The 24,006-nt window shown below is 44.1% G+C and overlaps 2 protein-coding genes across 3 annotated transcripts; both read left to right on the top strand.

The window, feature by feature from the left end:
- The first annotated feature begins 138 nt into the window (after positions 1-138).
- LOC311273966 (serine/threonine-protein kinase ATR-like) lies at positions 139-17,060 on the top strand. Of its 2 annotated transcripts, none has more exons than XM_084381317.1 (48): positions 139-339; positions 490-581; positions 892-1,044; positions 1,162-2,066; positions 2,163-2,302; positions 2,570-2,746; positions 2,902-3,065; positions 3,297-3,449; positions 3,542-3,740; positions 3,818-4,074; positions 4,178-4,374; positions 4,505-4,605; positions 4,819-4,990; positions 5,152-5,307; positions 5,428-5,622; positions 6,032-6,127; positions 6,235-6,324; positions 6,470-6,565; positions 6,720-6,850; positions 7,034-7,177; positions 8,325-8,418; positions 8,518-8,643; positions 8,759-8,965; positions 9,052-9,165; positions 9,258-9,373; positions 9,455-9,575; positions 9,839-9,976; positions 10,068-10,239; positions 10,471-10,637; positions 10,788-10,952; positions 11,199-11,290; positions 11,465-11,556; positions 11,657-11,834; positions 11,933-12,118; positions 12,325-12,484; positions 12,692-12,871; positions 13,058-13,200; positions 13,296-13,393; positions 13,480-13,709; positions 14,021-14,155; positions 14,572-14,772; positions 14,881-15,024; positions 15,150-15,300; positions 15,395-15,551; positions 15,704-15,857; positions 16,032-16,183; positions 16,379-16,484; positions 16,629-17,060. In XM_084381317.1, exons 1-48 carry the CDS (start codon positions 287-289, stop codon positions 16,800-16,802), a joined length of 7,824 nt encoding a protein of 2,607 aa, XP_084237443.1. In that variant the 5' UTR covers positions 139-286; the 3' UTR covers positions 16,803-17,060. The 2 variants fall into 2 exon arrangements, with proteins under 2 accessions (XP_084237443.1, XP_084237442.1); XM_084381316.1 differs by having other exon boundaries at positions 11,654-11,834.
- A 277-nt stretch (positions 17,061-17,337) lies between these two features.
- LOC311273725 (endophilin-B1-like) lies at positions 17,338-23,838 on the top strand. Its single transcript, XM_084380939.1, has 10 exons — positions 17,338-18,196; positions 18,312-18,453; positions 19,619-19,747; positions 19,845-19,978; positions 20,104-20,196; positions 20,359-20,442; positions 20,547-20,570; positions 20,871-20,960; positions 21,050-21,150; positions 21,575-23,838. The coding sequence occupies exons 1-10, from the start codon at positions 18,140-18,142 to the stop codon at positions 22,149-22,151; spliced, it is 1,431 nt and encodes a 476-aa protein (XP_084237065.1). The 5' UTR covers positions 17,338-18,139; the 3' UTR covers positions 22,152-23,838.
- The last annotated feature ends 168 nt before the right edge of the window (positions 23,839-24,006 follow it).

Raw genomic sequence — 24,006 nt, 5'->3', positions numbered from 1 at the left:
TTACTTGAGTAAATCCAAGGAAAAGGAGTATTTCTTCCACCACTGTAAGTCATTAACAACTCCTCCGCCAGGGGGCGCAGTGTAGTTCGAGTTTTTCTTCAGGTGTAATGGCCCTCGGTGGCTGCCGTATCAAAACACACAACGTCATTTTGGAGCGAAAGTTTTCGAAAGACCTGACGTGATGGACAGGACGTGGAGGCGTATGCTGCTTAAAATAACCTGACAAATCCGTCATGTTATATTTTTAAAGACGTCGTTCAGATAGCGACACGAAGCTGCTGTAAAGATGGAGGGACTGGAGATGTCTGCGATGATACCGGCTCTTCAGGAGCTGGCCAGGTGAGGAAAGTTGGCTAAGCTAACCTGCTAGCAGTAGACTCTGAAGCTGCTCTAAGTTGAAGTTAGCCGTATAAACCTCAGTTAAGTTGATTAAAACCTTCGCTGTGTCACGTTTCCATAAATAACCTTACACTCTGTCGGTGTGTGCAGTGCCAGCGCGGCTGAGTACGACCAGGCGGTGCAGAAACCTCGACAGATCCTCTGTCAGTTCATTGACAGGATACTGACGGATGTGGACGTCGGTAAGTCCGGATGAGGTGGACAACCTCAACAATATCAGATACACCTGACAGTAAAGCCCAGTACAGAGGTCGAACACAGCTTAGTAAATCTATAAAAGCTTCAAGAATGTGTCTATTTAACTTTGAATCGTTCAAACAATCCTTGACTGCATGTGGCTCCGCAAAGCAAATCAATGTCTATTTCAGCCCTCTTGCTGCAGGTTGAATTAAATATTAAAGCAATAAAAGCACACAAAAAACACATTTCTCTTTCTTTTCTGACTGCATTTGATCATTTTGTGACTCGAAGAATTGTTTGTGTGTCTTCCAGTTGCCCTCGGGCTGAACAAGAAGTCCAGTTCGGAGCCGGCCTGCGTGATGCTGCTGGACTTTTTGCAGCATATAATCAAATCCTCGTCACTGATGTTTGCCAACCCTGCCTGCCAGCCTGCCGAGTACCCAGACACCACGCAGAGCTGCACCGGTACGAGTTGCTCTTCAAAAATCTGATTTAAAAATGTGAAAAATTGCTATTTATGTTAGAATCGTATGCGTTTTCTTTCTCCACCTCTGACATCTCCTCATTCCTTCCTTGATTCAGACTTCAGTAAGTGGGTGGCGGTGCGTTTGCTTCGTGTGGCAGCAGCTCCAGACTGTGACGTGATCCACAGGCGGGTCTCTGCGGTGCTGTGCTCCTTACTTCACACTCTGAGAGTTCGGGCGCCGTTCATCTGCAGCGGCCTCTCTCGGGACCTCATTTTTCTGTGCCAGGAACTCGGCGACATCCTGTACACGCATGTTGCCACGCTGGCAGGAAAGGGACACACTCGCACACAAAAACAGTGGCCCGTAACACTTGAGTGCTTCAGGATCTCCTCCGTTTGTGCCTCCACGTACCTCACCCCCTCAACCCTTGCGCTCTCCTCTCCTGCTGCCCTGGAGTCGCTCTCTGCCATGACGATCGCAGTCGTAACTGACGTCCTGAGGGGGGTGGTCTCCCGTCGTGATGTCAGTGTGGCCTGGGAGACGGCTTGTGCCTTCCTGGCCAACGGCAACACCAGGCTGAGGAAGACCTCCATGGTGATGCTGAGGAACCTGGTGGAGCTGGGAGGGTTTCCTCAGATGCAGTGCCACGAGTTCTTCACGGCCTACCTTCACTTGCTGGAAACACACTCCTACACACACGCAGCAAACACAGACTTGGATGGGAAAGATCTCTATGAAGGAGAGCTGCTACACCTGACTCGCTGTGTGTTTCAGTCGTCTGGTGTCTCTCACTCACACTTTGAGCCCATCTATCTCTCGCAGGTGTTCGAATGCGTTTGCACTCTTGGCGGGGCAGGCGTCAAATTGGGGACAGAGGTTAAAGAATCACTCTGCTGGCTCTTCAGCTTCTTGCTATCTGTTGGAGCAGTTTACGAAAGTGCCGTTTTGTTAAGAAGGCAGCGAGTCACCGAGGTCTGCCGGATGCTGGCAAGCACCGTCGGAACAGAAAATCAAGCAGAAGTACGATTCTCTTCTTCATGTTTCTTTGTAAAATCTCTTGCTTTTACGTTTGACAACATTGGTCACAAATTTACTCTCACTCTTCGTGTTCTTTAGTGCGTGGAGGGATTTCTCCAAGCTGCGCTGAAGGCTGAGACTGTGGCTGTGGTGCAGAAGTCAGGAGACGGAGAAACTCCTGCGAAGAAATCCTGCAAATCTGCCACCACTGACAGCAAAACAGCCAAATCAATATCAGAGTGAGTTTATAAACATTTACATCGATAATAGCCTATCACAGATATATCGGTACCAGCATATATGTTGTCCTATATGCACCGATATGAAAGAGATTATTATTACTTGAAAAATGCGGTTTTAGGTTGTCTAATAATGTGTAACTTTCACTTACTCAGATAGTGGTTTGAAGCAAATTAAAATCCTTACAAACCTGTATTGTAAAGCTGTATTACTAATCAATAAAACTTCCTGTGAATATTGAAATGTTTATGTGTCTCTGTCTTTAGTGAGGTTGACATGCGTGTTCACAGTGAGGTCTGGGCTGTGGTGAACAGTCGGCTGGAGGAGCTGCTGACCTTATTAAACTCTGACTCTGGGGAACAGGAGACCACACAGACTCTCGCTGCCCTGCAGGGTGTGGCCCTCATCCTCCACCTGGCAGCTCTCTGCTGCTCTCCCACCTGGTAATACGCAAACATTTAGTCATGCTCTCTTTCTTTAACATACTCTTTTCCTTTCTTACACACTAAAATTCAAACTTTGTAAGAATGACTACCTTTGCAGGCTGCAGTTTTGTGACATTCTTTCACTGAACTTAATGTACTTTCTTTCTTTACAGCCCTTCTCCTCTTCTCTGGGTGCCCCCTGAGACTCTGGGCAGAGCCTTGAAGAGCTGTCAGTCAGTGTTGGAAGGAGGCACTCAACCCATCTCAAACCGGGACTACTTCCAGTCCGCTGTCCAGACTACTGTTGGGATCTTGGACTCCATCCTCTACCTGACGAGTAAGGATGTATACTCAGAAAAATTACATTATACATGCTGTTCCTATGTATTTTATTTGCTTGCTTTGGTATTATAAGCCATTTATTTATTCATGTCATGACAAAAGCATATTGTCAGTTATTTTTGACATTATTTGCCATGATTGAGTGTAAAAACAAGCTTTACTTCTTTTCGAGTAGAGTTTATTGATCATTATCTACTTGTATCATCATGTGTGACTTTGTGTCTAGTGAGCAGCCACAGTGAGGACAGGATCCAGTCGCGAGTGTGTGTTCTACTCTCTCTTCCCTGGGTGTGTGAGAACAAGTCTGTGTCAGCCTATAAGAGTTCAGGATTCCCCTCCTGGCTGCCCACCTTTGCTCAAAGACTAAGCTTCTGCTATTGTGAGTATTTGACTTCACTGGTCCACCAGTTCACTAGTCAATTTCCATTGTAAAAACTCCAAATTGACATCAAACTGTGTGTTTCTTTCTAGCATCTGAGATCCAGGCAGACTGTGTGTCACTCCTGGCCCTCCTGCGTCCTGGTGTGTGTGACACGTGGCGCGTGTGTGTATTTTCCAAGACGTTGCAGAGTGCAGATGAGGTGGTGAGAGCGGCAGCAGTCAGGGCCTTTCCTCTTCTTCTTCACCACCTGGGAAAGAAACACCACAACCTCATCGGGACTACTCTGCTGTACGCACATTTAAAGTTATAACATCACAAGCACAATCGCAGACTTTTGTCATCATGTTCATGGTGTGCGTTTGCAGTTCCAGGCTGGAGGACGGTTCAGAGAAGGTGAAGACGGAGCTAGCCAGGATCATTGGTCAGCTGAGTTGTATCCAGTCAGGGCTCTCCCAGCTCAGTGACACCCGCACAGAGTTCAGTCGTCCTCCTGAGATCCTCTGCCACCAAATCAGCCTAGCAGCAGAGCATGCTGGGAACACCTCGCCATCCCTCAGGGCGAATGTTGTCAAACCCTTCCTGCCACTGCTCAGAGGGCAAGCTCCAAGTAGTGTTAAACAAGGTACTTTTTTTGTTTGTTTGTTTGTTTGTTGTTTTCTTCCATTATAATCTTGCAGAAAGCATTAAAAAAAACGTATACTTACTTTTTCATTTTGCTTTCTTAGCTTTCCTAGAAGCTCTGCCTCACCTCTGCCGGCACGTAAACCTGGCTGGTGGAGACAGCGACTCCCGGGCAGTTCTCTGTGCTCTGATTGGTCTAATGGAGGACTCAGATCCAGTGGTCAGGATACGCTTCAGCCAATCAGTGCGTTTCCTGCTGACAGAGACCACCAGGAACTCCGAGCAGGACTCTCTGAGCGAGGTGAGAATTACCAGTGAAATGACTCAACATGTCTGTACTTTACACATCTAAAAGACCTCACAATATTGGGATTATTTCTTATAAAAATGTTTTTTTGATGATGTGTTTGTGTGTCTTCTCGCTGTTCAAGCTTCTGGTTGCCCGTCTGAAAGAGGCATTCAACAATGCTAAACTCAACAGAGACGACGAGCTGCGTAACACTCTCATCCTCACTACTGGAGAGATTGGCAGGTACGAGTCACCTTTTGTCTATACAAAGGGGGATAAGTAGCATCACTAGCTGTGTTGTCATCACTCAGATATACCTTAATTTGCTCAGCATAAAAAGTATGTTTATTTATGACCAAAACAAGAAAGCAGGGACAAGAAACACGAAACTTTAGACTATGCAGTAATCTAAAAGATATTGTGTTGGTTGAATTCATTTCTCTCCTCTTCTGTTAGAGCGTCTCAGGGCAGCTTGGTGTCGTTCTCTCTGCTGCGGCTGCTCCACTGTCTGCTGTCCAAGTCGTCCCCGGTGTCTGTGGCTGCGTACGCTCAGATCAGAGCCCTCGCCACCGCCAAGGGTCTCAAGCTTCAGACCCTCTTCAGCCAGTACAAGAACCCAATTTGCCAGGTAGAAAATCTTAATGCTGCTTCAATAAACTTGGGCTATAAGACAAAGTGTTCAATTTACACATTTTGTCACCTGAATACTCAATCCATAATATTATAGATAATAATTAGTTATTATATAAACATACTGGTTTTAATTTGTTCTTTCTTCGATGCGTTTAGTTCCTGGTGGAGTCGCTACATTCACGTCATGCGTCAGCCTTGCGGAGCACTCCTGATCAGGGCAGTGAATCAGCCAATCAGAGAGAGCTGGCCCTGGACATCCTGGCTCAGATCGCACATGCTTTTGATTTCCCGGACCTCCACCGCTTCCTCACTGTATGTCAAACACTGAACTATACAAAATCAAATGGAGTGATAGTACATTAATACTGTATTATGTATATGTGCATGTGTGTACGTGAGTTAATACGTTTCTATCCCTACTTGTGCATGTAGAGGACCCTGCAGGTGCTCCTGCCCTACCTGGCAGCCAAGGCGAGCTCCACTGGCTCCGCCCTCATCCGTACCCTGGCCAATGAGCTGAAGGCAAACAGGAGAGAGATCCTGATCAACAACTTCAAGTACATCTTCAGCCATCTGGTCTGTTCCTGCACCAAGGAGGAGCTGGAGAGGGCTTTCCACTACCTACAGGTATTAATCTGTCATTGTCTGAACATCGATGCTACAGCAAAGTAATTGTCAACAGAATCTACATTTCTCAGCTCTCATCCCCATCGAAAATAACCTGCATATTAATAGAAGAAAGAAATCATATAAACGAAAGACAGATTTCATTATTAAGTGTCACTGTCACCAGAATTAATGAAACAGCTTGTATGATTTAAATCACGGGGGCAAAGCAACCTTTGGAAGAAATTAATATTAAGGTCGGCCAAAACTCTCAAGAGCATTAATCAGATAATGACACTTTGGCAGTGGAGTGAGTCCCAGCTGTGTGACAAGGCTGATAAATAATCAATGGTGCTGAAATGGCTTTGCTCCATAGTAATGAATAAGTTTAGCAGACTGATTTATGTTTGTTTTCCTAATGATGTGCCAGAGTGAGACAGAGATTGAACTGGGCTCTCTGCTGAGGCAAGACTTCCAGGGTCTTCACAATGAGCTGCTGCTGCGCCTGGGAGAACACTATCAACAGGTCAGAAAGTTCAACTACCAATCCAGCCTTTCTCAGCATATCTTCCTGCAGCACTTGACTGCATTCTTCTCAGTAATTAATTATCTTGATGTGGTTTACCATTGCAGGTGTTCAACGGACTGGCGATCCTGGCTTCCTTTGCGTCCAATGACGACCCGTATCAAGGTCCCAGAGACATCACTATACCAGAACGCATGGTATGTGTGAGTGAGATATGGTGCAGCTTCATCTTGTGCTTTGACTAAGGCCTTGTCCACGTGTACTGGGGTATTCAGGGGAACAGGGTTTTAAAACAAAAAGGATCAATGATATCAGGAATCTGTATTTTTCCTCGTATGACAGGCGGACTACCTTCAGCCGAAGCTGCTGGGAATTCTCGCCTTCTTCAACATGCAGCTGCTCAGCTCCAGCGCAGGAGAGAAGGATCGCAAGAAGCTGGTGTGTGATCCACAGCTGACAACTCATTTAATACCTTGTATTTTAAAATATGTCCTGTCAGTGAGAGGATTCGCAGAGTTCCTGTTAGAAGCCAGTACTAGTACAGTCTGCTTAGCTTGTGTAGTGTAAAAGTGTCCACCTCTTTTGTGTGCAGGCGTTGACAAGTGTGATGGCTCTAATGCGACTGATGGGCTCCAAACACATCAGCTCTGTCAGAGTAAAGATGATGACGACGCTCCGCACGGGCCTCCGATACAGAGAGGACTTCCCTCTGCTCTGCTGCCAGTCAGTGAACGCACTCACACACACTCAACCTGACATGTTACCTTTTTTTAGTTTATTGAAAACCAAAGACTGACAATTCCTAACTTTTAACTGTTAAATACTTGATTAACTAACTGATACTGTGATTTACACAAACGCCTGTGTCTGATTCTGTGTATTAAATCCGTCCTCCTGTTTGAACAGGACGTGGGAGTGTTTTGTGAGGAGCGTGGAGCCGACACACTTGGGCCCTCTCCTGAGTCATGTTATCGTTGCACTCCTGCCCCTGATCCCACTGCAGCCCAAAGAAACTGCTGCTATTATCCGCTTCCTGATACTGGACAACAGGTAACACACTAAAGCACCGTCATGTATCGGCTGTCATATCGGCAGAAATGATCATTTCAGGCCGATGCTGATATTTCATTTTAAAGCCTTTGTTCACTGATACGACAAATTGCCGATATTATCATGCATCCCAAATAAAATTAAGATGAATGTGGAAAAATGACCAAAGAAAGCCTGTTGAGAATGTTACACATCAAAACTTGTAAAGTTCAGAACCAAAATAATTGTCATTGTTTTCATGCTTTAGTTTAAATGTTACTTTTTACGTCAAAGCAACATTTTATAACCTCAAACAATAGTACCTGAGTTTTTCTACACTGAAAAATAAATTGAATCAAATAAATACAAAACTGTGGAAGCCCTAAACGGCCATGCATTCATACATTTTATTTCCTCCATTTTCCCGTGATAACGAGTTAATTTCATTTGTTTCCTCGAGATCTCGAGTTATTATCTTGAAATAACAACTGCCGTTTTTCCCGAGATAACAAGATAATTATCTCGAGATCACGAAACTTTGTTTTCCCGAGATAATGATATAATTAATTTTAGATCTTGAGATAACGAAACTTTGTTTTCCCGAGTTAACGTTATCGGCTATGTAGTTAACAACGACATCAGGCTCACTTAGATTGCTCCGCCGATATAGCTGAAGCCTTGCTAACCGTCTCTTTAGATTACGCACACTAATGTGTATATTATCTGTAATAGCAAGGCGTAATGCTATTTCAGCCTGTCAGGCCTTGATTGAAAAGATATGTGATGTGGTGATCGATATGCTCCTGCTCCTCTGACATTGCTACACAGAATGATATTTCCTGCAATGATTTTATATACTACACTATCGTTTTGTTTTCTCAAGATCTCAAATTAATTATATTGTCTTGGGAAAACAAAGTTTCGTTATCTCGAAAAAATTATCTTGTTTTCTCGGGAAAACAGCAGTTGTTATTTCGAGATAATAACTCGAAATCTCGAGAACAAATTAAATTAACTCGTTATCACGGGAAAACAGAGGAAATAAAAAGTATGAATGCATGGCCCTGTAGGGCTTCCGTACAAAACAAAGCCCATGTTTTGATTTAGAAATGAGCAGACAATTAAAGACTCCCGACAGCAGAGATCTAATTCAGTCATTTTCCCACAGGGAAGAAGTGAACGACTACCTCCATGAGATTTACTTCCTGCCAGACCACCCTGAGCTGAAAGACATCCACACTGTTCTGCAGAACTACAAGAAGGTTAGTATGGACAAGAAGGCGGTCGCGATGAAGTAAATGAAGGATGCTGATGGTGACATCATCAGTGATGTTAAAGATATAATATGCGATTCCCTGCAGCTGACAGCCAGCAGCAGTGACCTGGCCGCAGCGCTGCAGCTCTCCATGAGAGCCGTGCAGCATGAAAACGTTGACGTCAGGATTCATGCACTGACCAGCCTCAAAGACATGATGCACAGCCAGCAGGTACACAGACATACACACACATTTTAAGACAGCCACCTCAGAAAGGACCAGAGCTCAAGCTTCTTGTTTGCAATCTTTGATCCGCTACCATAAATATTACTTTTCGTGTGTGCAGGAGTGGCTGCTGCGGCAGGTGTGTGCGAGTGAGGCGGTGGAGCCGGTCATCTCCAACCTGGTGTCAGTGCTGCTGAAGGGCTGCCAGGACTCAGCCCCAGAGGCCCGGCTCCTCTGTGGAGAGTGTCTGGGGGAGCTGGGGGCCGTGGACCCCGGACGTCTGGACCTGTCACACACACACACCCATGGTGACCGCAACACCTTCGTGGTAAGCTAGACAAGACCGAAGCTGTACGTGCAAATAGGGCAAACATTTGTTTGATTGAGGATAAAAGTCTATTTTTCTTTATACAGAGTGGGGTTGATGATCCCAACTTCGCCTACGACCTTCTGACTGAGCTGACCAGAACATTTCTGGCTTACGCTGACGACGTGAGAGCACAGGACTCTGCTGCTTATGCAATACAGGTACACACACACACGTGGTACACTCATACTTGACACTGTGTGTGCCCTTTGGTAGCTTTTTTGTGCTCATGTCATGTGTTGGTGCACCGCAGGAGCTGCTGTCCATCTTTGAATGTCGTGAAGGTCGAACTGACTCACCAGGGCGCCGTCTGTGGAGGAGATTCCCAGAGCAGATTCAAGAAATACTGGAACCACACCTCAACAGCAGGTACTAGAGTTTACATACACACTCTGATCCACATAATTCAGCAAATCAAATACGAATTATCTTTTCCCTCTCTGTCTTTAGGTATAAGAGCAGCCAGAGGGAGGTTAACTGGTCCAAACTGAAGAAGCCAGTGTACTTGAGTAAGGCAGGCAGCAAGTTCTCTGATTGGTCGGCCACCTGGGCTGGATACCTCATCAGCAAGGTCAGCTGATTTATCCTTCACTTTTGAAAGGCCAAACGGATGCACATCAGTGGGATCATGTATCATCTCTTCCAAATTGTCAGATATTTAGCAGTTTTGTCACATTTTATAGGATTTATACCTGCTTTCTGTAGGCCTTTTTTCACAGATTATGAAGATGAAGACCAAAAACAAAATAAACACATTTAAGGAAAATAATTTAACATTTTTTATGCATTTGTTGTCAATTTCCCACCTTTTATTAAAAAAATTTCATTTTGTAGGTGAGACATGAGCTGGCCAGCAGAGTCTTCACCTGCTGTAGTTTCATCATCAAACACGACTACAAGGTCACGATCTACCTGCTGCCTCATATTCTGCTCTACATGCTGCTGGGCTGCACACCTTCAGAGCAACGGGAGGTGAGGAAACATCTGCATCACGTGCACTTGCACAAGAAGTTCCTGCAGATCTGGCTGAGTTTTTAAGTAATAATAACACGCCTGCTTCCAGGTAACGGAGGAGATGCTGGCCGTGTTGAAGGACGGTGATGGAAGAGGAGGAGGGCGGTGTCAGGAGACTGCCTCCAGCCTATCACAGCTCAGCATTCAGACTGTGTTCAGCATGTTGTCCCACCTGATGCAGTGGAGTCGCCACATCCTGTACTCCAAACCCAAAAACAACGGTTAGAGACCAAAACAATAACAAAAACATACTCTTTTCTTCCTTGGTTCATATCATGAGTGTTATTCAAAGAGATCTGAAGACTGTTCTGAAATCATCTGTGTTACATAAGTCAGCGACAACAGAACAGACAATTATTTAGATGAAAATATGGAAAATATTTACACATCTGCATGATTACATTCATGATTAATAAAGGCTTGAAGTAACAAACAAACATGTTTTATTGCAGAGAGTGGGGATTATCAGCGTGTGGTGGCCTTCCTGAAGGGTATCCCACAGGACGTTCTGGCGAAGGCCTCTCTGCGCTCCAAAGCGTACACTCGTGCCCTCATGCACTTTGAAGCCTACATCTTAGAAAACAAGGAGAACATCCAGGACCATCTCACCTTCCTGCAGGTCAGACAACAAATTGATGGTCATTTAAATCTCTTTCCTGGATAACGTGTGTGAGCGCATTTCTTTTCAAGCAGGATCATATATTAACTAATCATTAAATATGTACTAAACTAAAATGTTATTTATTTATTTATTTATTTAATTTTGCAGACTCTGTACGCTGCGATGCATGAGCCCGACGGAGTAAGGGGGGTCAATGCCCTGAGGCGGGAGGAGCCGTCGCTACGGGAACAGATACTGGAGCACGAGAGCATCGGGCTGCTCCGAGACGCAACTGCCTGCTACGACCGAGCCATACAGCTGGAGTCAGACCAGGTACACACACACACAAGCTCACACACACAAAAACACTATATTTTAGTGGGTTTTTTTTACTTTTGGGAAACCAGTGCTTAAGAATCATCATTGCTTTTATTGTTTTTATTGACGCCTGTGAGTTTTATCAAGGCATGCCAGAGCTCATAGAAAGCTCTGTGTTGGAAGATAACTGTGTGCTGTTAGCTGTTGAATCTTTCTGTGGTTCTTTCACTGTTTCATTGCCATTTCGCCTCTCGTGTATAGATTGGTCACTATCACGGGGTGATGACCTCTATGCTCGGCCTGGGACAGCTGTCAACAGTCATCACTCAGGTCAATGGAGTACTGGCCAACAAGTGAGAGGCACACACAAAAACACAAACACCAACACCACCATGAGGAATACATTGTTTTTTGTTAATGTTAGTCTTGTGACTTGACTTCTTGATGGTTTCTTATTAGACCTTTTTTTTACCTAAAGAGTAAGTCAGTTATGGTCCACTGAATTTAGCTGTGTCGTACACATTTAGGCAGCAGTGGAAGTCGGAGCTGAACACCTACAGAGTCGAGGCCGCTTGGAAGCTCGGGCAGTGGGACCTGCTGGAAGATTATTTGAGCTCAGGTAATAAAATACACAGATGTCTGTTGGTGGCAGCAATAGATATCTACTGCTAAAAAAAAACAAGTTAATGCTAATTTTTGCACTACTGTTGTGTCAGCAGACCGTCAGTCCAGTACCTGGGGTGTGCGGCTTGGCCAGTTACTCCTGTCGGCTAAGAAGCAGGATGGAGAGACTTTCTACGAGAAGCTGAAGCTGGTGAGGAAGGAACAGGTCGTCCCTCTATCAGCTGCCAGTTATGAGTGTGGGACCTACCAGAGAGGATACGAGTACATCGTCAGGTCTGTCTGCGTATTCATGGACTCGGTTATGTTTCCTACTTTGTCCGAGGCATTAACTTGTGAATCCAAAATCTGTGTGTGTGTGTATATCTGATAAGGCTCCACATGCTCAGCGAGTTGGAGCACACTTTCACTGAGCTCCAGAAACAGAGGGAACGCTCCGCCCCCAGTCTCAGCCAGCTGCCTCTTCATTGGTCTGACCGCCTGGAGATGACCCAGAATTCATTCAGGGCCAAGGAGCCAATCCTGGCCCTCCGTCGTGCCCTGTTCAGCCTGGGACCACAGTAAGGATGTAGAAAATGGCTGCAGCCAAAACAGCTATTAGCTTAGTTAACCATAAATAACTAAGTTGTGTTATTTCAAGCAACTGTGTCTTTCTTGTGTACTGTGGAATAAAAGCCATCTGAGCTCCTGATGAAGATATACATTTGAACAAAACCCAGTGTCAATTAGGCCAAATCACAAATCGGGCCTTGTGTTTGCGCTGCAGGCCGATGAGCACGGAGCTGGTCGGGGAGTGCTGGCTGCAAAGCGCCCGGGTGGCCAGAAAGGCAGGACATCACCAGACTGCCTTCAATGCACTACTGAACGCGGAGAACACACACCTGGCCGAGCTGGTCACAGAGAAGGCCAAGTGGCTTTGGTCCAAGGTAAAACCAACCTGTAAATTCAGCCAATTAACAACAAGAAGCAGATAAAAAAATTACATATATCCTTTTGCACTGCATACTTTGGATTCTTGATTTCTAAGTAAACTCTCATAAGTATGCATCATGCATTCAGATACTTTGTAAGGAAATATGATTTTTAACCATACAAATACACAAAACAACACCACTGTGATGATCTACTTTCAGGGCGACGTACATCAGGCCCTGATCGTGCTGCAGAAGGGCGTGGCTCAGTGTTTCCCTGACGATCAGCCACTGACGGACCCTCGCAGCCTGCAGACTAAAGGCAAGGCCATGCTGCTGGTGGGACGCTTCATGGAGGAGACGGCCAACTTCGAGTCCAACGCCATCATGAAGGCATACAAGGTAAAAGCTATGATTTTTGTATGATAGTAAACTGAATTTCTCCAGGTGGAAAAATTTGATGGTCATTTTTCAAAATGTTCTGACATCTTATAGACCAGTTAAGTAATTGTTTAATAAAAATAATTACCCAGTAGTGCAGAAAATGTTAGTTGCAGCTCTATTTTAAAAGTGTTTTGTGTGTTTTAGGATGTGACCAACCTTCTGCCTGAGTGGGAAGATGGAAACTTCTACTTGGCCAAGTACTATGACAAAGTGATGCCAATGGTGACGGATAACAAGCTGGAAAAACAGGGGAACCTCATCCGATACATTGTCACATACTTTGGAAAGTAAGTTGATGTTATCGCTTCTGATACCCAGCCCTTTAATTGACCACAGACTCATTAGTTTCATCCTTAATAATTTACTTGGGTTTCCCTTCCAGAGCTTTGCAGTTTGGGAACCAGTACATCTACCAGGCCATGCCTCGCATGCTGTCTCTCTGGCTGGATTTTGGAGCCAAAGTGTGCGAGTGTGAGAAAGGTGGGTGGTGAATAATAATTGTAACAGCTGAGACAGAAAAATATGTAAACACATTCAAATGTTGTCTACCTTATCCTCCACCACAGCCGGGCGGGCTGACAGACAGATGCGACAGGAGCTGGCGAAAATCAACACGGCGGTGAGCGAGAACTGTGCCAACTTGGCACCATACCAGTTCCTGACCGCCTTCTCCCAGCTCATCTCCAGAGTGTGTCACTCCAGCGACGAGGTCTTCAGCGTCCTCATGACCATCGTGGCCAAAGTCTTCCTGGCGTACCCCCAACAGGCCATGTGGTTAATGACTGCTGTTTCCAAGGTAGGCGTGTGTGTCGGTGTGTGTTTCTGTCTCCTCAAAACAATCAGGGTTTTGTGTACTGAATCTTTGCACTTCCATTTGTCAGGGCATGTTCAAGAACTTTCAAAATCTAAACTACCATGTAATTGTATGTATGTCACTGTGTGTGAACAACACATTTCATTCATTTCCTGTACAAACATAAAAAAGTTGTGTGATTGAATGACCAAATGTTGTGGCACCTGCACAAACACGCAAGACTACTGAATTGTTTTTATGAAAATACCTCATATATGTACTCCTGACTGTGTGTTTTGTTGTGTTTTGTTCAGTCTTCCTACCCGATGCGCATGAATCGCTGTAATCAGATCCTTAAGAAAGCCATCAGTCTCAAGTATTCTTTGGAGAAATTCATCGGAGATGCCAACAGGCTGACGGACAAGCTGCTGGAGCTCTGCAACAAGCCGGTACACACACACACAAATTCATTTTTTAACTCAAGATGACAAATTGATAAAAAATTCTCAATATGGATTAGTGTTGATAAATGTAAGTTCATCATAAAAGTGATAAAGCGTGTGTTCACACTATGTTCTTCTGCACGGTTAATGTTACTACTATTTTGATAAATGCCTGTTTTAAAGGCCTACAATGGGATTAAAAAGCAACAATCAATTTTAAATTTCTGATAATTACTTCTGCATGGCGATGCATCTAAGAATTGTTTATTCCTCAAATCCTCAGGACCAACATTAGACGAGATTAGATTATCATAGATCAAATAAACATGTATTGATCCCCTTCAGGGACAGGAGTGTTTGCAGACGGATAAAACAAAAGAAAGGGAGCACCAGGTTGATGTTTGCGTGAATGTGTCTTTCAGGTGGACGGTAACAGCACCACCCTCAGCATGAGCGTTCACTTCAAGCAGCTGAAACGTCTGGTGGAGGAGCCCACCTTCAGCCAGATCCTGATCCCGCTGCAGTCAGTCCTCATCCCCACGCTGCCCTCTACCAGCGGGGCGAACACACAGCATGATGCCTTTCCCGGACACTGGGCGTACCTGGACGGCTTTGAAGACATTGTAAGAAAAAGGGGGAACAGATAAGAAAATCAGATTTTAAGATCTTGAAAGTCATCTTGAGGTGGAACAAGCCTCATAAACCTGACCTGTGTGTGCGTGTGTGTGTAGGTGGAGATCTTGGCTTCCTTACAGAAGCCTAAGAAGATCAGTCTGAAGGGTTCAGATGGGCGGAGCTACACCATGATGTGTAAACCTAAAGATGACCTGAGGAAGGACTGCAGACTCATGGAGTTCAACTGCCTCATCAACAAGGTGGGTGATATTTTAATAAGATTTATTGGTTTACAAGGATACTTGTACACTCTTTTTTTTTATCATTCATTAATGTGTTAATAAATCAATATTTTTATTTTATTCTACTGTATGTGTGTGTGTAGTGCCTACGTAAAGATGCAGAGTCCAGGCGGAGGGAGCTACACATCCGAACCTACGCTGTGATTCCTCTCAATGAGGAGTGCGGCATCATCGAATGGGTCAACAACACCGCCGGACTTCGACACATTCTCACCAAGCTTTATAAGGAGAGAGGTATTTTCCTACATGAAGATAATAAATAGAAGAGAAGATTAACAAACTGTCAGCTTAACCATTGTGCTGAATTATATTTGTATGTGTGTTCAAGGTATCTACCTGTCAGGCAAAGAGCTCAGGAAGCTTATTCTGCCAAAAACGGCTCCCTTTGAGGAAAAGATTCGAATCCACAAGGAGGTGCTGTGTGCTCGACACATCCCCGTCTTCCACGAGTGGTTCCTCCGGACTTTCCCTGACCCCACGTCATGGTGCGACCCACTCCACAGTTCTTTCTGCAATTACTATACATGTTTGAGGTCCACTGTTTCACTAGCAAAGTCGATAATAATAATTTGAGAGGAGCAGTCTCAACTCTGGATGTACTGTATATATGTAAACCACTCATTGCGTGTGTTTGCAGGTACAGCAGTCGCTCTGCGTACTGTCGCTCCACTGCTGTGATGTCCATGGTCGGCTACATCCTGGGTCTGGGAGATCGCCACGGAGAAAACATCCTCTTTGACTCTTTCACTGGGGAGTGTGTTCATGTTGATTTCAACTGCCTCTTCAACAAGGTTTGTGTTTTTCTCAAATCGTCTTAAAGTCTAGATTAATTATGAGGAATTTATATCATAAATCTTTAAACAGAAATCAGGGAAATCGTTTTATATATTGTTTCTATGAACTCCCATTTTTTCGTCTCCCTTTTTCCACATTTCTCTAATGCTCCTTCTCTCCCTCTCCACTAGGGGGAGACATTTGATGTGCCAGAGGTGGTTCCTTTCCGTCTGACCCAGAATATGGTCCACGCCATGGGGCCCATGGGCACCGAGGGTCTCTTCAGACAGGCCTGTGAGGTCACCCTGAGACTGATGAGAGATCAGAGAGAACCACTCATGAGGTACACACGTAAATACTTCATGATTATCAAATATTCCTTAAAACCTAGTTTATAACCTGTGTATAGTTTTACGATGAGTTACTTAAATAAAACCAATGGATTTCTAATTGACTTGACTCTTAAAACATGATTATATATGTAATGATGTCACAGAAACTTAATGAGTAAACTTGGTTATTTGATTTGTCTCCCAAGTGTGCTGAAGACCTTCCTTCATGACCCACTGGTGGAGTGGAGCAAACAAGCCAAAGGACTTTCTAAAGCTCAGGCCAACGAGACCGGAGAGATAGTTAATGAAAAGGTGTGTGTATTTCTTTGATTTTGCCACTGGAAGTATGTTTACATACATTTAGAGCAGCATGCATGTCTAATATAACCTCTAAATGTCATATTTTTAGTGTAAGTAGTACCATATTGTCTTACCTTTCCCCTTCTTCTCTGCCAGGCTAAAACCCACGTTTGCGACATCGAGCAGCGTCTGCAGGGAGTAATAAAGAGCAGGAATAAAGTGCTGGGTCTACCGCTGTCTATAGAGGGACACGTCCACTACCTCATACAGGAAGCCACAGATGACAAACTGCTCTGCCTGATGTACCTGGGCTGGGGGCCCTACCTGTAAAACATGCACTGAAGTTAAAAAAAAAAAAAAAAAGAAAGGGAGGAAAGTCATTTAAAATGCTTTCCTATGATAAAAGAAAGAAATTAATTACAACACAAAAACTTTAATTTACCCATGAATGTTTGTTGAAGGCTCTTTCGAGTGCCAGTTTCTGCTACAGCACTTTCATCACTGTTTAGTTTCCTGTTTTCTGGAAACGATGGTTACTTGTTTTGCATTTCTGTTCATTCTGTCATAATAAAGGATGTGTTTTGCAGATTTGATTTTGCCAGTAAATGTGTCTGTGAGACCTGTGTCGTCTAATCTCTTAACCCTGCTTAGATTCTCTTAAGCAGTCGGTTTAAATCTCCTCTCGGTGTGTGTGTGTCTGTGTCTGTGTGTGTGTCTCTCCTCTTGCACATACCTAACGGTCCAATCAGCTCACCTTTTTCACAGGAGCACCAATAGGAGCTAAGTGTTGCTTGTGAAAATCCTTATGAGGCTGAAGACTAGGTGAAGTTGGTGGTGTTGAATATCTTTACAGCGTCCAGTCATGGGCTCCGACACACAAAAAGTGGCTGTGTTTTTCATCATGGTTTTTCTCATTCTTGTTAATGCATGGCTGCTTTTGCAGGTTGCTTTTGGATAGAAGGCTTTCAAACCGGAACTGGATTACATGCATTTTTTGGAGGCTGGGAATGAGTGACTTCTGTGTTTTTACATCATGCAGCATGGCAACAATATGCTGGAGCTATTCTTTGGGATAACAATGACCTGTGAGCTGTACAATGATGTGGCTTTGACTGACGAAGGAGCGTTTTTATTAGAACAATTATCAATACGGAAAACTACTGAACGTTAGTTGCATTTTTTTGCATCTGATTATCTTGTTTTTTATGTTTAGTCATTGTGTAGTGCAGGCTATGCTTTTATTTTGAAGGCCTTCGCCGGAAGTATGGGATGCTCTGCTTTATCCATCATTAAGATATATATTTTTTTCATCTTTTTGTCAGTATTTTAATGCAGTTTAAGACGGCTATCAAGGTCTAAAGGTTGACGGCTGTTTTGCTGTGTAACACCCTGGTGTCTGGAGCATCCAGCATGGCCGGAGGATAAACTGAGCAGCACACGCAGGTGCCTCCACTTGCGTCGCCTTCGTCTATGTGCGGGGCTGGTCGGCGTTAACGGGCTGTAATCTGGCTAAGGTTCATAGAGAAGGGAGGCTGAGAGGCCATGACGAGGTCGACTGGCTGCTGTTGCTGTAGTTGTCGTGGGTTAGCGGGCTTTTTATAGCTGACGCCAAGCTCCGTCCTGCTGGACCACCGGGGAGGACGCAGCGCGACCTTGCAGACGCAGACATGGACCTGACGCGGCTGGCTGTGGATGCGGGTCAGTTCATCAACCGTGCTGTTCAGGTAAAAAAATATATAAAACACTCTATTGTATTCAATTCGCGTCGAGTGTCTGCAATACTGTCGTTTTTTTTAAGTGGTTGCATGGTGTTAATCTCAGTCTGTAATCCCGCTCCAGTACACCGGGGAGAGTCTTGGTCAGGCGGATAAGACAGAGTTGGACCCCGGGCTGGAGGAGCTCCTGGCCCGGGCAGACGCCACCAAGACCTGGACGGACAGGATAGTCTCCCAGACTGAGGTTTTACTGCAGCCCAGCCCCGGTGAGATATTGTTCATCTGTGCGTATTTATTCATTGAAGTTGTCTGCAGCTGCAGTGCTTCATTTATTAAGTCTTAAAGGGGCAGTCTGTAGATTTGGAGAAGAAATTCAAACCCAGAGATTTATTGTTTACAATGTTAATGACAACATAATAATATTATAAACAAGCTGTTCTCAGAGGTCAGGTCCCCAGATCACAGTCTGAATTTAGAAAGGTGGCAGGGTCCGCCACATATAAACAAAGTGAAACAGTATGAAATTGGCTATTCAGTCTATTCAGTCCTGAAAACACAGTTTGTTTATGTAGTTTGTTTAATAAATCAGTAAATGAGAATCTTTCTTTCCCTAAAACTACATAGTGCACCTTTAATTCATCCTCGCGACCCTTTAGAAATTGTCCTACATATTAATTGTGCAAAAATCGTCTGATTATCACTGAGTATATGCAGTTTATAAATCCATGATGTTTTCAACAATACTTGCACATTCAAGACGTTGTGTTGTACACGTAGACACGTTTGCATCACACCACGACCACTCGTAGACGTCACCAACAAGTGGGCTCTAGCCATCGTGGTCTCCTTAAAACCACTGAATGATGACGACCATGAGTCTTCACCTCTGCCCCCCCAAGCCCAGTATTTCAGCTCTGTTTTTTGCCATCCTACAATATATGTGCTCTTCTGTTTTGCTTTGACTGTAATTGGCCTGTTGTGATGAATAGGAACGGTCATTCTTTTGCCTGTTTGAATCCAATTACCTCAGCTAATGGATTCATGAGTGGATGGGGTCTGTAATCTATCAAATAAGAGGAGCATTCAGCTGCCAGAAGCAATAATCTCATACGTCGATTTATTAAGGATGTGTTTGCAGATCATGTCTTTAATCTCTGTGAGGAGTCATTTTTGTTTTCTTGTACACATGGGTTTCTGACGAGGGATTGCAAACTGTTTTTTTCACATTATTTTATAAAAATGTCGGTTTTTATCACTTGTCCTTGTAGATTGAAATATTGATTCTATACAGGGAGTTAGGTAGCTTGATTAGTGGTGTGTTAATAGCATGCATTGTACTGACATCTGCTTTGACACCCATGTTTTGTCAGTGGCTTTTTAGAAAGGATAACCCTTAAACCTGAATATAGCTCTCTGATCCCTGATGAACAGGAGCGCGGTTAGAGGACCGACTGTATGGGCATCTGGATTGGACCGTCCCACCACGGCCTCGTGCAAATGAGGCTCTGGGAGACCAGATGATCCAGGCCGGGATGGAGTTTGGGACCAATACACCCTATGGTGAGTATACGTGAATATGGATAATGTTGATTCCACTTTTCTTCTCCAGTACGGACATGTTGAAATGTTCTGAGACAGCAGCATGTTCTTTGTTCAGGTACGGCTCTGCTCAGATGTGGAGAAGCTCAGAAGCAGCTTGGCGAGGCAGAGAAGAAGTTCGTCCAAAGCACCAACATCCACTTTCTCAACCCTCTGAGGAGGTTCTCTGAGGGGGAGTACAAAGCTATACAGGTGACACACATCTGAACTCATACCTGTACACACCACCATTGTGATTGTATGTTTGGTCTGTTGTTTACAGATTGTTTGTAAACATGGTTTATTAAAAAGTGTGTGTGTTTTGTTTTCTTTCATAGGATGAGCGCAGGATGTTGGTAAATAAGCGTTTGGACTTGGACATCGCTATTGCCAGAGTGAGGAAAGCCCACGAGGCTGACCGAGAGGCCCGAGTGAGTTCCAATAACCTTTTCTTATTTAGAAACGAGAACAGTTTTTTTTAATACCTGTTTCATACTGGGATCGATCCAAAAACTGACACTCTTTTTTTTTAATCATGCAGTACATACAGTATCTTCTCATCCCATCTTCATGCTTTTCCCTGTCTCTGTCAGAACCTGAATGCAAACCCCCTGGATGACGACTACATCGCTCATGTCTCCTACATGTTCAGCTTCCTGCGTGTTAAATGGCTGAAGGTCAGTGACGCTAAAGTGACATGAACATCCACAGGCACACTTAAGCTTGCTGTTTGGTCATTGATCAAGTCATTTGTCCCTCTCCGTCTCTCTCATCCAATCAGATATGGGCTCAAGAAATCTCTCAGGTGAGTCCATGTTTATCTTCGCTTGCACATTGTTTCTGCTGTAATAGAGTGAGACTACTTTGACTCTTCCAGCAGTTATTCTGTGGAATTGAGTACGGCCCTGTTAGTTGCAGTAATAGTTTTCTGTTGTTTAGTTCATTTAGAGTTAAGCCCTTCGGGGATATGGGTTTTGCTAATGGGAAATTTTCAGAAAACTAGCCGGGCATAATTGGAAAGACCATAAAAGGCTTAGTGTGTGTGTGTGTGTGTGTGTGTGTGTGTGTGTGTGTGTGTGTGTGTGTGTGTGTGTGTGTGTTGTAGGCTGAGATGGAGCTGAGGATCTGCCAGAGTTTGTTCGATCGTCAGTCGGAAATGACAAGACAAGTTGCAGAAGGAATCAGCAACATTCACGTATGTATAGAAAATGTATGCGATAACATTTGTAACATGAACTTTAAAATGCCCAGCAAAATGCTATTGTTGTGTCTTTTTTATTCCAGATCAACCACATGCGGACCCTGACTGACTTCGTGGAGGCTCAGGCCTGTTATTTCGACCAGTGCCACCAACATGCTCAGGACCTTCAGAAACAGCTGGCCAGGTCTGTAAACAACCTGAAGACTAAATCTTTAGTAGAGCTAAACTAATGCAAGGAAGTCCCTCATTGCGTAGGAAATACCAACATTGTTTTTTTTTTCTTTTTTATGCCTCAGGTATTTTAAATGAATTATGAATGAAGTTTTTTCACAGTTTTCCAACAAAGCATTACCGAGCTAAAATTCGGAGCTGAGGTATGAGTCTTTTATTGGACACTGACAAGATTGAAAAGCAAATGTAGTACAACATAGGATCCATTTTTTTCATCCAGTCAACGCTAAAACCCAGTTGGCAAAGAAGATGCCCAATTTTTACCATTTCTAGGAGCCAAGACATCTGTGCTCACAGAGAACACAAGACTATTGAGAATAAGTTTTAAAGCAAAAATACATTTTTGGTTGGTTATGAATTTGTTTTTCTCCTTGCAGCATTCCAGCAGTCCTCTGCTCCAATAACTGGCAGTCAGCAGTTAATGAGCCATCAACAAGCAACCATGTAGCCAATGAGGCCGTCGGGTTAAATCAAGTCACTCCACTTCCCGTAATCGTCCACCAACTTCCAGAATTCAACCAGGACTCGTGGACCGTGAATCCAGCAGATTCCTCTGTAAACACACAGCCAGCTAATCAGACAAATAACAACAATAACAACACCCTCTTCACCGGTGGCCAGGCAACCACCAGCTGTTCAGCGAGCGACCATCATGTCTGTACATCAAACCTGGATGGTAACCCAACAGATCAGATCTCAACACTCAGCAGAACCAACGGTGCAGATAGTCTAACAACAACAGCTTCCCCACCTTCTGAGCTCAGTGGAACGTCAAACGAGTCTCAGACAGCAGATACAGCCGCTAGTGAGACCGTAACAACCGCTGACATGGATCCGGAGAATTCGACAACCAATGGCACGGCTACTGAAACCCAAACAACCAATGGTACCACAAGCGAGCTGCCCACCATTAATGCAGAAGATGTGGGTTCAGTTCAGTTCAGTAGAGACTAATGTCTGGTGGCGGGGGATGTGACATGGCACTCCATAAAAACTTTGTATTTCACCTGAAACAGTGCCTGATGTGCATTCTTGTCGGCTCAGATTGGGTATATTGCCACCTGTCAAAGAGATGATTTTTATTTTGTTGTGATCAGTCACTCATCATGTCCCGAATGACCCAAAAGCTAAAGATTTATTATTATTTTTATCCAAACCATGATGTTTCTCACTAGTTTTGTTGCTTAAACCTAACCAAACTGCAACTGAAAACTAAAAAAAATCAAACACCTCTAGCCACATATGGGACACAAACTCCAGCTGCATGGAAGTCGTATGCAAGATCTGTACGTCCAGCACTACTTGTCCACTTTTATACCATATCATACTTTCCTAAAGGCTTTCCAGCAGATAACTTCTCATATGACCACCCAAACACAGATGGGATGAGGTCAAATAACCAATTGATTGAAAAATTTGCCCTGAGCACGGGCTGAGACGGTCACCACGCCCATCCAGGCGAAATACCAAGTTTTTTAGTGAGAGCTGATGTGACATCGAGCCAAAGACACGTCAGCTGCGATGGACTTTGATTGGAGAATACGGACTGTATTAGAAAGGCGCAGATACACAATCATTATTAACATGTCGTGTGATTAAGAAAACATTAATTAATCCCATAGGGAAGATGATGTGAAGTGGTTGTAAAAGTGCTTATTTTTCTAAACGTGATATAGTGCCACAATAACTTTTAGCCTTTAGCCAAATTCATATATTATTCATGTTGTGTGAAAATGCTGACTGTTGAGTATCAGTCCCCTCTTGTGGCAATGGACGTCTACCCTTGTAATATCTCCTAGCCTGTGGCTGGGAGACGAGGCCTGACTGACTGTTATATTTGCAATGTGCGATTTATGAAAAGTTGTTTTTCAGTCCGTGAAACTAAATCTTTATTTTTACATTTAGCTAAACGAGAGAACTAACAAAGCTTTGTGCCAACTGTATGTTTGTATATTTGTCCGTGTGAAAACGTCCGTTCACGTGCGGGCGTCTGTATGTTTGTGTTCATGTCTGTCAGTGACCCGTGTGCACTCACCTGTGTTTACAGCGCCCCCAAACCTGTGACACCTTGAAAGAGAGGTGTGTGTATATATATGTATGTGACTGCCACCTCTTGACACATGTTTCTATAAGCTGAGGTCATTTTCCATATGAAACATGCCACTTATGTGTGTCGGGAAGTCCGAGCTGAACAGGACCTTTATGCCGGGTTTTAAAATATGTCTCCCCACCAACACACAGTCAAATCACATATTCACTTTTACCCTTTTACCCCCTTAAAGCCCCCACTAGATGAAATGGGTAGAAGTTTCCAAGTCCAGATGTTGTTAATTTTCCTTCATGAGGGCAGCCCTGCTCTACTGTGGTGCCGGTCTACTCTGGGGACCCTGGATGGAAACACACATATTAATGTAGCGCTGGTCCTACTGATGTAATCGCCCACCAGCTCTAAGCTCTACGCTTTTGTCCCAATACGTAAAGGTGTGTGTGTATGGATGACTGCAGTATACACAGTTGTAGCTGCTGCCAGCTTTAAATGCAGTCATTACTGAGTCACATGTACATTGAGCCGATGTCAGCGTGAGGTCGGAGTTTTCACTTGATTCATGTAAAGATGTGGAAATAAATATGCAAACAGTGATGTCAAGGTGTTTTTGTTATTTCCTCATTCTGCTGCTGATGCATTTGTTATAGCAGCCAAACCTCCTGACCTAGATTTACAAACAACAACCATTTCCAGGCTGAGGTTTTGATCAGGCTTCCCAGGCCAAGTCTGGTAATATTTTAAAGGTGCAATATGTAAGAATTG

The sequence above is a fragment of the Pagrus pagrus genome (assembly GCF_965226575.1).
Source record: "Pagrus pagrus genome assembly, chromosome: 18".
Lineage (NCBI taxonomy): Eukaryota > Metazoa > Chordata > Actinopteri > Spariformes > Sparidae > Pagrus > Pagrus pagrus.
This window is presented reverse-complemented; position numbering and strand designations above follow the sequence as displayed.